The sequence below is a fragment of the Zootermopsis nevadensis genome, unplaced genomic scaffold, assembly GCF_977971745.1.
Source record: "Zootermopsis nevadensis isolate Lab colony 2312 unplaced genomic scaffold, Znev_1.0 Znev_ptg000028l, whole genome shotgun sequence".
Taxonomy (NCBI): Eukaryota; Metazoa; Arthropoda; class Insecta; order Blattodea; family Termopsidae; genus Zootermopsis; species Zootermopsis nevadensis.
This window is the reverse complement of record NW_028259160.1, coordinates 18,524,669-18,538,900: the sequence shown is the minus strand read 5'-3', so window position 1 is coordinate 18,538,900 and position 14,232 is coordinate 18,524,669. Positions and strand designations below refer to the sequence as shown.

General features: G+C 35.8%; 1 protein-coding gene across 4 annotated transcripts in view; it reads right to left on the bottom strand.

Annotated features, from left to right (window-relative positions):
* LOC110838233 (xylulose kinase) overlaps positions 1–14,232 on the bottom strand; it is a 63,483-nt gene that overhangs the window by 9,339 nt on the left and 39,912 nt on the right. For all 4 annotated transcript variants that reach the window (XM_022081245.2, XM_022081246.2, XM_022081248.2 and 1 more), the window contains 2 exons: positions 13,153–13,297; positions 3,487–3,602 (listed from right to left, as the gene is read on the bottom strand). In XM_022081245.2, coding sequence (XP_021936937.1) covers positions 3,487–3,602; positions 13,153–13,297 — 261 coding nt within the window. The remainder of the gene's footprint in view (positions 1–3,486; positions 3,603–13,152; positions 13,298–14,232) is intronic.

The following is a 14,232-nucleotide window of genomic DNA, read 5'->3' as shown; positions in this document are numbered from 1 at the left end:
TATTAGTTTGAATGTGTAACTGAGCACCATGATGCCAAAAATTCTTGATTTGCTGAAAAATTCCAGGAATGTGTCATATTGTCACAGCTATTTGCATCAAACACGAATGCTCATCCAGAATGTTGACTATTTTTGGCCCATCAGACAGATGGCAGCAACTGGTCTGTTCCATCCTATCTACTGATGTTGGTAGTGAGAATTCTCAAACAGCTTTATGTTGCAGGTAATATGAGCAGGAGCTTCATTATGCATAAACCACACAGCATGTCATGTTGCTTATGGTACATTCTACAGCAATTCAGGCAAGTCTTCCATCAAGAATAATGTTAAAAGGAGACCCCAAAAAGTTGAAGTGGTGGATTAAGGTCCTATGAGAAGATCATCAAATATTCTGTCACAAACATTAAGTATAAACTGATGCTGGAACTGAATGGAGATTTACTTCAGACCATGTGTGCATGCTAAAATTATTTAATTCCATATGAAGCATGCTTTGGATAAGAAAGTTTTGATTAGCCACATCCTGCTGCAGAAGCAATTGAAAGAATTCACTCTGATGCTGAGGATTTGTTGGCTGCAGAGCTTGAACAGGCTGATATAGATACAGTAAATGCTTGTTTGACACTCATTCAACACCCTTCATGTTGTACTAGCATAAGGGAATTGTTCAACAGTATGCAGAATTCCTTCTTCAACATTAGTTCTATTGTGACTTTGCAGTTTACCACTGCTTGCCGCATTTGGATACAAACAGCCAATGCCTCAAACAATGATCAAAGGGGGTGAAAAACCTTGAATTCAGAAGCCTTTGTTGCAGATGCATTTGAACGTAGAGATGTATAGCAGCTGTTATGCTGTGGTCCTCTGCACATGAGTAACACAATACTTAATTTGTTTAAAGAAAAATCCTGATTATCATATATTATTTGTACCTTAATGTATCTCTAAAAAAAACACAAGAACATAAGTTACCCTGGTGAACTCTTGTGAGACCATGGACAGAGTGACACAATGATGCATATTGTGTCAATGTCTAGTCACTGCATAATGCTGTCATGTTTACAGGAAATTACAATCTCTATGTTTATTGGATGTTATGAGGAATCACTCTATATAATAAAGGCAAACCCACATGAGTTGCAAAATTACCTTAAACTGGGATAACCATTGCTGGGTGTTAACACATATAAATCTTGTCTTTCTGTACTGTATAGAACTACATGTACAAATAAGGTAGGTCATGGATGAGTGAAAAGTTCTTTTTCCCATTGAATGTATTGTTTCCATTCATTGAACTTTGATAATATGCAGATGTGAGTGTGTAAGGTTAGTGTTTGGCAAGAATGAAAAGACATTATTTCATGTGCACAAAATTGCTGTAATAAGTAAAAAAGAGAATTAGTAACAGATATTCACTCTCTAGATGTTTCTATAATTGGTAAGGCAGTGGTTATAAGCTATTCTGAAATAGTAACCACATTACTGCCAAACTATGCATGAGTTTAATCACTGTTTATAAAAGAAACCTCTAAACTCTGTACTCTTATTTTCAAATTATTTAATTTTGATTGTGAGCTGCATTCATATTGCAATGAGATCTGACAACTTGTTCCAGCTTCCCCCTTCACATTCTGGCCTTTCACATTTCATGCTCATGGTGATGTCATGGCTGGATGATTGCACATATGCATAATTGACAGTATCTTCCACAAACACCTTCTCTAAGCTTCCAGTGTGGTATGAAGCATGAAAAATACAACCTGCTGAAATGAGAAAGCCTAGTGTTGAAGTAACAAAAGAGAATGCAACCATGGATGTTTAAAGTTGAGTTATGGATTGTGAAGTGCTCTGTATGCCAAATCAGCAGCTGCATTACCAAATAGTATCAGAAAACTGGAAGAGCAGTATGGCATGGAAAACATAATTTAAACCCACGCAATGAGGACTGCAGAATTTAAAATGTCATTAACCCACAAATAGCCACTTTTAAAAGTGTTAAATAAGTCCAGCTTTTGTTTCAAACAAAGAACTCACTGTGTAGTCACCAGTGAAAGTATCAATTATCCTGGGAAGACCCATACAAGGTGATCTCCCTAATAAATGGCATGGTCTACCAGATTTAGGAAAATCCAAGGGCAAGGATGATGGAGGTAGACTTGGACAGGTACAGGCTGAATTATAAAATATTATTTAGAATAGCTTCATCTTTATATGGTTAATAACCACAAAAAGAGGTCAATGACTGTGAAAACAGTAAAATATAAAAGAGTATCAAAAAGTCACAGTCTTACAGATTCAAAGAACAGATTTGGCATATTAGCACATTTGCAACAATAATTTTAATATATAGTTTTAACTCTCAACATAAATTTGTGCTTATGTATATATTTTACCATTTTATGCAATTAAAATATGTTAAGATACTTCAAAATATCTACAAATGAAATATATCTCATAAGGGCATATATTACATGCCTTCTAACTGATGTTTCATAGTTTTATATTACAAGTTGTGCCTGACTGTAAAAATAAAAATAATCAAGTTGCATATAACATAATACTATGTCACAGGCAATGTCTGCTTTTGAAGTTCCATTCAATTTACATTTTAAATGATTAATTATATAGGCCTAAGTTTCAACCTCTCTGTCAAAGAACTAAGGAATGTTTCTTCATCACTGAAAGGTAAACTTCTGTACTTTTATCTTATGATAATGTTTATTAATAGGAAGTTTGCACGATATATGTTTAAAATAAATGAAACTTTCATCTGGAGGAAGTATCTTTGACTGGGTCCAAGAAAAATAAATCTAACAGAAGAGAATAGATTATTTTAAATCTTTACATACTGGATGTCAGATGAGGGTCACTCCAAAAGTAATGCCCTCAATTTTAAGAAATAAATATTTATTCTATACCATTGCTATTGATACATTTTATAGGTACATCCTTTAGGAGATATATCCTATTTTCCCACATAATCACCTCCACTCTCAGCTGCTTCTTTCCACCTCATAACAAGTGCTTGTATACCTGACATGTAAAAGTCAGGAAATATTTTGCTACCAACAAATTTGGGTGGACGGTATTACCACACCCACCTCACAGTCCTGATTTGGCACCATCAGACTACCATCTTTTCGGTAAACTGAAAGATGGCTGAAGTGGTTCCAAGTTCAAAGGCGATGAGACTCTTGTGGCAGCGGCATTGCCTGAGGAATGCGGGTCCTGAGTTTTACAAGGTGGGTATACAAGCACTTCTTAAGAGGTGGAAAAAAGCAGTTGAGTGTGGAGGTTATAATGTGGAAAAATAGGATATTCCTCCTAAAGGATGTATCTATAAAATGTATCAATAGCAATGCTATAGAATAAGCATTGATTTCTTAAGAAAATGAGGGGCATTCCTTTTGGAGTGATCTTCATACATAAATTAAGCAGAGCACAGAAGTATGTAGAAGAGTACAGCAGCAAATTTTATGATTTTACCCATGTTCCCAAAGTCCCCTCGAGGAGTACTGTTAAGGAGTTCGTTGAATAATTTCCACGAGCCCTCTGCACAGGTATCACGAATTCTTTCACGAGTCAGAGATCCATTCTTAAAGCTGCAATTAAAAGAAATTACATGTACAATGCATATAAACAGATACTGCAACAGTTGAAGTTAATTTAAATCTATACATTATATCAATCAAGAAGATGCAAACTGTTCGAATTGTGAGCCAAGACATTTTAAACAAGATTTTCCAATGAAGATGGCTGTAATCTGGGTTGTAGAATCATGTAGACAATAACTGAATACCACGAGAGCCTCAAATTGCATCAACAATTAACAAATCTGTTCTTTGTGATTTTTGTATCCTGATTTTACTCACTGCCAAATCTCAATTATTTAAATATGAATACAAAATAATTTGAATTTCTTACTGTAATAATTTTCATTATTTACCTTCAGTTGTTTATTCTATTACCAGTTATATAATATATCTAAATCTTGCATAAGTATCAACAGACTATTTTTGTAATACTTAAGCTTTATATGTACTTACAGTTTTTTTTTAGTATATCAGTGTAATACATTGTTTTAGTAAGATTATGAAATTAAAATGTGTGAGTGTGCTTAGACTTTCGTACCAACTGTCAAATTTCAACGAGCTTTATGTCAGTGGAGGCCACTCCAACATTGTACTTTTTAATATCCTACAATCAGTACCAACATGATAGAGCCCATTAATCTGCCTTGCTGTCCCAATATCTTCTAAGTTTCTTTTTACCATTATATCTCTCTGCTTCTTAACCAATTATCTTTTTGTTCTCCAACTTTTTTAATCTCTTCATTTCCTTTACACTTACACTTTCTACTGAGTGTTTACTTTAACTGTTGTCATATGGAAGAACACCTAATTCCTCAGGAGGAAGTTCTATGATCATTAACACAAACCACAAAACTGAAAATCTGTCAACAATATTAACACAGCAATGATTATAATAATTTAAGCATAACATACACACATTATCCATTAAGGCTGAAAATCCCTCAACAGCATTACCATGGTAATAATTATCACTATTTATAAATAATACATGCACACACACACACAGATTATCCTATTAATACATAAGATGACAGGGCTTGTCAGATAGGTACAACTTCTTTAAAACATTATGACAAATGCAAAGACTGAAACATCAATTAATTCCTTTTAACTTGTAGACATTGTGGATTTTGGAATGACTGTTATACAAAGTGTCTGTTGTTGCATCTTTTGTGTACAGCAAATAAGACAGTAGCATCAAAGCAGTGGCAGAGCTACAGAAATGTATATTTTTGTTGCGGTGGTAAATTAAGTGACAGGTTGTTGGAGGAATACATTACCATTAAGTGTGAGTGTCTTTGAGTGGCATAAAATGTATAAAAGGGTTAGGAAGATGTGAAAAACAACGAAAGAACTAGACATCTGAAAACTCACCAGACAGATGAATATGTGCAGAAATCGGTTTGCTCTGACAGACAATTAAGTGCATGAATGATAGATGAACTAAATTTTTGACAGAGAAACCGTGAGGAATAATATTACTGAAGATTTGGGAATGAAGTAAGTTTCATCAATGATGCCATTTTGTCTGCTGACCAGAAACAGTGGCAGATTTGTAGTATGTTCTGATATCTGATAAATTGTGCTGCTTTCAGTACGATCCAGAAACGAAAAACCAAAGCATGCAATGGAAAAAGTCAAGGTCACTGAGACCAAAATAGACGTATGTCACAATACCAAGTGAAGAAAATGCTTATGATTTTTTTTATCACAATGGCACTGTCCCCTCTGAGTATGTTAACATTTTTGAACAGTGAAACACCTCTGTGACAACCATCCTGAAGAGCATTCCAGAAATGTTTTGAGCAATGGAAATACCAGTGCACTAAGTGTATTGTTGCGCAAGGAGACTACTTCAAAGGTCACACCAAGTATTAACGTGAAAGTAGTTAAATACAGCTCTTATGGGGGGCATTCTGCGAACTCAATTATCACACCTCATTTAACCACCAAAAGTGAATCCAGTGACTCGAACCATCCAGAGACTTAATTTGAAGGAATTAGAAAATTCAATGGATTGATTCAGGTTACATAGTACTTTTCACAAAAAAATTATTCTTAAGTATCACTGACAAAATAACAATTAGTTGAGCAGAAGTAAATAGTATTCAGATTTTACAGGACTCTGGTCTCAATTACATCAACACTTTTCAGATATGAAGTGGCTTGCTTTTGTCATATATATGTCAGATACATTTTATATGCTCAACGGACAAACTCCTCTCTTCAAGATCCATATGCAACCATCTTTCAAATTTTTGGAAGACTTCGGTATTTATAAAGAAAAAATAATGCCATGGAAAAGCCTCTGTAAAATTGACACCATAGAAACAATTGTCAGCATCAGTGAATACATGGCAGAAAATTATTATGCATCTGAGGAAGTTAAACCCCATGTTCTGAAGCATCTCACTGACCTTGAGAGGAATTTTTTAAATTGCCTTCTAAACTTCAGCAATATGAATGGAAGTGAAATCCAGTATCAGTTACAATCAGTAAGAAAATAAGTCACCTTTCAATTAAAGCCATGGAATCTGTTATGGAACTTCTCTGTGATACATCTCTCAAGATGAAATTTGATGACTTCTCTCTTCCTTACATAAAAAAAGAAGACTTGAACTCTTACACCTAGCCACGTTTTGGAACAACAAGTGTGAAAAAAAAATTCAGCAATAGCAACAAATAAATCAAAGTACTATAACCTCCTACAAATTTAGTGACTTATGTGTAGCTGTACACATAGTTTCAAACATGCAGACTCATCCTTCCCACTGTGTAAGTACTGTTAGTAATTTTATGCTCCATCAGTTTCTATGGTTAGTGAAGGCAAAGACAACCATGGTAAACAGTCAGCAATAACTTGGAAAAGGGGAATGGAAAAAGATTGAGGATAGAACAGGATGAGACAGATATTAATTAGAAGAGCATAAAATCACAGGAATCTTAGCTATGAAGAAGACACGCTTTGAAGATGATAATATGATTTTAAAAAGTTTAGTTGTGGCAGGTGATTAATTATTTAATGAATTTAAAAATAAAACTGAAATTAAGGAGGTCAAATTTTTTTAAAGTACTGTCCCTTTATTCCAAAATGCTATTATGCTGTCATCTTCATGAGCAAGAGTTCCCAGAAAATCAGCCAAATAGCATCATTTCATGGATTCAATCACTCCTTTGCAACAATGACACCCTCATTTGAAGTCTGTATCCTCTTTCTTGAATGAGAAGAAACACTGTCTAGCAGCAACACTGCTTGTGACTTGGTATTTTTGTTTCCATAAATATGGTCTGTTGTTTGTCTCCATGTATAGAAACTGTTATTTGGCTGGATGGATGTAACATATTTCCACGTATGTAATCTTTCATGGATATACACCAGTGTATTCCCATGGACACTGTTCATTATGTATGAGTAGCAATCTAAATTATTTTTATATATTTTCATGGATGTGACTTAGTATTTATACATTTCCATGTGCGTGACTCAGTATCTACATGCTTCTGATAAGAATCATACTTTTTTCCTTTATATATCAACCGTTGTTTACATCTTTCCATGGATGTGACTTCTTATTTGTTTCCATTAATCTGTCCCATTATTTATGTCTCCATATGGAAAGGACCAGTTTTGTTTCTGCAGAGATCGATTACATTTTCTTCCCATGCTCATTACTTATGTGTTTATACTGAAAGGGCCCATTATTAGTGTTCCCATGAATATGGATGATGTTTTTTTTATGAGTTTCTGTGTTGAAGACATCTGATGTTTTCATGGACACAAATCATTTGTGGTTCTGTACACTGGACTGTTGTATACCAGTATGTTTCAATGGATGTAACACTTTACTTGTATTTCCAAGGATGTGACCAATTATCTGTGTGTCTAAATGGATGTGACTAGTTATTTGCTTTTTCCATGCACATGACTCATAATTCATATGCCTGCATCTTTCTGATCTGCTACTTTTGTGTTTCCATGGATGTGACCTGTTATTAATGTGTTTCCATGGAAATAACTATTACCATTATTTATGCATTTTAATGTATATGATCCACATTACAATTCTCAATTATCCATGTACAATATTATATGGTTTGCATAACTTTTTACATAAATGTAGACACATGTGAATTAGGCTTTGGGAGGGTCTACAGAAGATATGGTCAAACAATACAGATCCTCTCAGTGCTTTATGTTTGTTCCAATGGTCATGGTGGTGGAGAGAGGGAATGCTAGAAGTGTGTTTGGACACGTTTACAGTCAATTCTGTGACACTGTACTGTGTGTCAGTTTCATAGAAGTGATAGTTAACACTAGTGGACCCCAAATAAGATGGGCTGAAAAACATATGAAAGTTGTACTGTTAGTAAAAGAAAGAGTTGAGTTATAATACTTGAAAATCTCAGAATGGAGAAAAGGCATCAGAATTAGCCTAAGATTAAGTGATAGGGACTGAGTGACTGCATCCATAAACGGATACTACTGGACTGACCAAGGAACTCTTGCCAACAATGATGACAACCACATATGATATATCTTGGGCATGGTACTCCATGAATCCAATATTGATGGTTTAAACGTGGAGGAGACTATATCCAGATTCAGAAGAAGACGATCTGTAAGGTTTATCGAATGAAAAAACCAGCAAGTCCAAAATTTCTGATGTGGCGTGTGCTAGAACAACTTTTGAAAATATCAATGAAGAAATGTTGAAGAATGGCTATAGAATGATGCATATGAAGTTGGCAGACAGACACTGTCAATGCTGCCATTAAACAGAAGGGAGAAGTAGAGGGTGGGGAGGATGAAAATGGCATTCGTACTGCCATGAGGGGCCTAAACAGTTCACTAAAATAAGTGGCCATTATAAACTATTTTTCAAGACATCAGTCATGTAAAAAAAAGTAAAGCAAATTGTTTAATTATGTGAATACATCAAACAAAATATTTTGGATTACTTGTGTTTTTGACTATTCACGGAACCTCTCCTTCATTAGCCTGGATAATTGGAGATCACTTTAGTTTCCATGGATGTCCAATGTTATTTATGTTTTCACTGATATGACCAATCTAATGTGCTTCCATGGATAGGACTCTACTTGTGTTTTCATGGACATGATGCATTACTTATGTTTCCATGCTGTGACAATTTTTTTTACTTTTTATGGTTGTGACCTATTATTTACACGTATCCATGGATGTGAACAGTTATTTGCTTCAATGGACATAAAGAAGTAACTTGTTCCCGTGGATATAACTCATTATTTATGTGTTCCTATGTATGTGACCAGTTATTAAAATCAGATGAATGCAGCATGAACTGTACTGATCTTTGACTGAAGCCCAGCTATACTGCTGCCTTTTCAGTTGACTTCTGCAGGCTAAGCTACACTTAACTGGTTCTCTTTTGTTACCACACACAAACTGGACTTTGAGTTTTGGCTGCATGCAATGCTGATCCTGTGTGTTCACATTTGTCTTAGAACTCATAAGAGCTATCCATTTGGGAGCCTGAAGTTTGAAACAGCTCAAGCCAATGCGACAAGACTTAGTAGCACAGTTTCATGCCTTGATGGTGCTGTGCCCTCTGTTAGGGTGGAGCCACTAGTGTATGAATACCCTTGATAGGCAGTATTGGTTTAGGTTAGTTTTGCTTAGGTGAGGATATATTAGGTTGGGCTTTAGGTTTGGTTTAGTTAAACATAAGTTATGTTTAGTTCGTCCAAGGATAGTGAAATTCTGTGAGGTCAGGTTGAGTTGGGCTAGGTAGGGTTGTGTAAAGTTAGATTGGTTTACATTATGTTAGTTGAACTGGCAAATGCTGGCAGTTGGATATTGGAAACGGGGGGGGGGGGGGGGGGGGGGGTCCACGGAGCTGTATACCAGGAAGGGGGCCTGGTGTATTGTGCCATGGAGTGATTCATCAGTAGCGCATCCATTGTTGTGAGCAATGAGGTGAGCCCAATGGATGAGGCAGAGGCCCCAACAGGGATAGCAAGGTGTTTGTAGGTTGGGTTGAGCCTAATGTGTGGAACAGTGCCTGCTGATTGGAGCGGAGCCCCCCTCTGGGTTAGGTTACGTTAGGTACGCTGGATTATGGTATGTTATGCCATAGCCAAAAATTGTTCTTTTAAATTTCCTGCAATCTGTAATACCAACATGGCAGACGAAGAAACTTGTGAGGTGCAATCAATACTAGTTCCACTTGCAATAGGTCCATACAGTTAATTATGGTCATTCATTTTTTAAAATACCAAACCAAAAATTTATTAAATGTTTGTACAAAGTACAATAACAAAATGGTGGCTGGATGAAAAAAATTGTGCTCACTTGACCAGAATTTGATCCCATCACACCATGCTTATGAGTCCAGCATGCTACCACAAAGATAATGTGCCTTATAATGTTCTGGTATTGATTTACATCAGTTAAAGAAGACACTATGACCACAATTTGTATAGCTTGAAACTAAAGTTGTTTAAGTAAGATCTTCTATCAAGAATTGACCATCTGCAAAAACATGTGTATCCCAGTATGAATTATACCATTCCAGTCTCACTACTCTTTGGCTAAGTAGCACACTCTTCTGTACTGAAAGTGTTTTCCACACACTTAGAGTTAACTAATATACAGTATGCAAACACAATTTAGTTTGAATATAATTCACAGGCTGGTCATAATAAGGAAGTACTTCACAGATATAGGTATGTACAAATGACTACATTAATATACAACTGTCTGACAATAGAAAAGGGCAGTGTTAAGTGTTTGTGAAAGGAAGGAAAGTGTACCTACAAAGAAAAATATTTTAGTGCAAGTCAGCAAAATTTTGCTAAATATGTCTTCCTTTTCTGGGGTAAACCCATCCGTTGGTGCTGTGCTGGAGATATTCAGAGTTTTTTTAAAAAAATGTTACAAATCACCACCAACCCCATTTTTGATGGTGGGGAAAGCATAGCCTTCCATATTCTTGTTATTCAGTCCTACACAACAACCATAATACAGTCTTACTTAAAAATGTTAGTCTATATTTTGTACTACACAAAGTGTTTGAACTGGTAACCTTGAGTTACATAAGACATCAAATGCCACTTTTGGGACACTCTTGATATTCATTGTTCCTGGCATTACTGTTCTGCATGCCTTGGTGATACGGTATCCCAGGCAGTAAACATTCTGTGGCTACTGCTCATAAACTGAGTTATTTAATTAGCACCATGAAAAAGAAGGATGGTGTAAAATCTTGCAGCCCTACACACAAGTCCACCCCTATCAATCCATCTTCACTGATATGTCTTGTTTAGATAGTCTGATCTGTTTCCATTCTTAAAAACTGAAACTTTTAAGAGATACCACTTTTTAAGCTAAATAACTGTTCAGTAACTTTCTGAATAAAAAGCTCATCAAAATAATATTTAAGAATTCAGCCTAGTGCAAATAAAGACCCACGCCTTGGCATTACAAAGATGAAATGATTAATATTTTTCAAGGAAGTATTCCCTACTTATTCTGAGAATCATACAAAACCATAAATACAGTGTAAATAATTTCTGATTACTGAAGCAGGTGGGACATGTAGTTTCTACTGATTTTTAAAGGGATAATAAACATAAATCAAATCCTCGATGGACTAGTGATTAGTATGCTCACCACTGGACCCAAGATTCGCGGGTTCAAACCCAACAGAGGTCAATGGATTTTTAAGGGTGATAAAAATCCATAGCACAACTACCTTTGGAGGGGAAGTAAAGCCAACTGTACCATGTCGTAGATTTATGGCACGTAAGAGAACCCTATGAGCATGATATGAGATGTTTCATAAGCAAAATTCAGTGGCCATTTCTCACCCATGTCTCCCCTGATTCACTGCTAGATGGCTCTGGCAGTCAAAATCAGGATTAAGTAGAAATTGTGCAGAGGCAGTGGGTTTGTCACTCACTAATCAAATGCACCTTACAAGACTAATAAGGACAAGTTGCCTTGAGCAACTGTCCCGGAACAGGCAAATAGGCCCAATCCCTGTAGTAGATGATCATGATGATGACTAGGGTTCGGATGTTCATGACCTAAAAAACCGAGAAATATGCATGCAAATATGCCCCCCAAAAATAGAAAAATATGACCTAATTTGTTACGAAAAAATATTAGCTAAAATTAAAAAAAAGCGTTTTGTATTTAAATCATGTTATTTATTTACATATGAGCCAGGATAGCTCAGTCAGTATAGTGACTAGCTATGGACTGGACGACCGGGGTTCGATCCCCGACGGGGGCAGAGGATTTTTTCCTCTAGCCTCTGTGTCCAGACCGGCTCTGGGGCCCACCCAGGCTCCTCTACAATGGGTACCGGGGTCCTTTCCCGGGGGTAGAGCCGGTCGGGGCGTGATGCTGACCACTCACCCCAAACGCCTACATGGCGTATAGTGGGACAAACTTTAGTTTTACTTTTTATTTATTTACATATGCATGTGCAACTATTACATTACTTGATTTCCTAGCAATTTTAATCAAAAACCTCAGTCGCTTTAAGTTGTAAATGCCTCGTTTTGGATCACCATCAGATGTTGAGTATACGTGCTCCTATAAAAATGAGATAAATTTTAAGAAAGAGCCTTTCATTCATTTCAAATTTATTAATTACAAATAAATAAATAAACAAAATTCAAAATATTAAGTACCTTTCTTCATTCTCCTTTCTTGGCAGCATTACAATATATATCGATTTGCATTTTCAAGGTCTCAAATGAAAATCTTCTTAGATTGTCACACAATATGGTCTTGTAACTTGAGACACCACAAACGTTTCATGGTGTTATCGAAAATTACAGCGATAGAGGAGTGGTTTACTGTATCAAGAAGGAATAAGTCACCAGCGCGATCAGCAAAGAGCATGTCAATAATGACATTCGCTACATATCTGCCACAGAGATCTGTTGTTTCATCAATCAAAACCCAAATCTTATTGTTGCCTACAGTACATGTAAATCTTTTCAGAACATCTTCATAACAGGCAGGTACATAGTTTATCCTTAGAGTTGATTCATCTGAAATTAACTGAGTCTTGTATTTCTCCAAGAAAAATTTGAACTACTCATTGTTCACTTTGTTCAGTTGGCAGGCGCCATCATTTCACATAGGGATTCACTGTAAGTGTCTGAGAAATGTAGTTACAAGTAAAAGTTTATACCCAAAATATGAATTTTATCCTCAAAATATAACTTTAACTACAAATATCACCAAACACATAAAAATGACCTAAATATGCATTTATATGCAAAATAAAAACAGTCTAATTGTCATTAAAATAACCCAATTAGTGTTTAATTTCAGTTTAGAATGAAAATAGAATAAAAATATGACATGTTAGGAACATCCGAACCCTAATTGTGACGATATTTTATGACATACAATTAAAATGAAATTCTGAAAAGCAATGTTCATTTTTCCTTGTTTATACCTAAGAACTAATTTCAGAAGTGAATAACTGAAATTCATCAAGTACCAACCTGCTGCTTCACATTTCATACCTATGGTACAATTACTATCTGCAATACTTACCACAAGAGAACCATATATGCATCTTTATCCACTGGACTGCTGAGGATATGACCATCAAGAATAACTTTGGGCTGACTAAGACACAGGAATAATGTGTCACTGGTTCCCAAACTTACTGCTATATCATCTTTCTTCAAACACATCCCTGTAAAACATGAATATTTAACTTTAACAACACAGGCAGCAAACTCAATTTCATGGTCACACATGGAAATAGTTTATGCTGAATTATTCAATTATTCAGGACATTCTCAATTCCCTTAGAAAAGTTTCTGTTGATGTTGTCACTAATCAAGCATTCACAAATAAATTTTGTTCTATGTGGAATACCATTTTCTGCAACAATGCCACAATTATCAAGAAATTCTGCATGATAAATAATTACTTAGCACCTTGTAAACACTTGGTAAAAAAAAGAGGTACAGTAATCATACATTTCTCAAACAGTATAAGTGTAATAATATTTAAAACTGCAACTACAGTATTTAGTCGTCATCACCATGAACAACCACCACCTTCAACTGGGATGTTTTCCCATCAGACAGATTTAAAGGCCATATGATGAAGATTAAAGGAAGAAGTCTAGTGCAGTGAAGAAAGAAAGAAAGAAAAACACTAGATTCAAGCAACATAATAACTGCCTATGTGAAAGTATCCATCTTCATGGTTGGTTTTGCTGCACAACACCTTCACACTAGTTCCCTTATGCTGTCACACATTTCTGAAAACACCCTAGCAGACCTTTACTTGCAACCTTCTTAAACAGCTATCACAACCTATTACACAATCTGTGCCGACTAGAACCTCTGTTCTTTGATCAGTGATTTAATTCCTGGGATCAGGTAACAGTTGGCAGGGGCCAGACCTTGAGAGTGGGGAAGACTTCAGTGCACAGCAATCCAATCCCCAACTAAAATACACCAATGCGCTGGTGGACTGTCACAGTAGAGTAACTAGTTTCAAAATTCCCACAAAGTAAGACATTTAAAGTGCATACTTTATCGCAAATTGCATGCATTCTGTAATTCACAAACAATTTCTCAAATTCTTTCAATCATTCTGAGGTCCTGACAGATGACC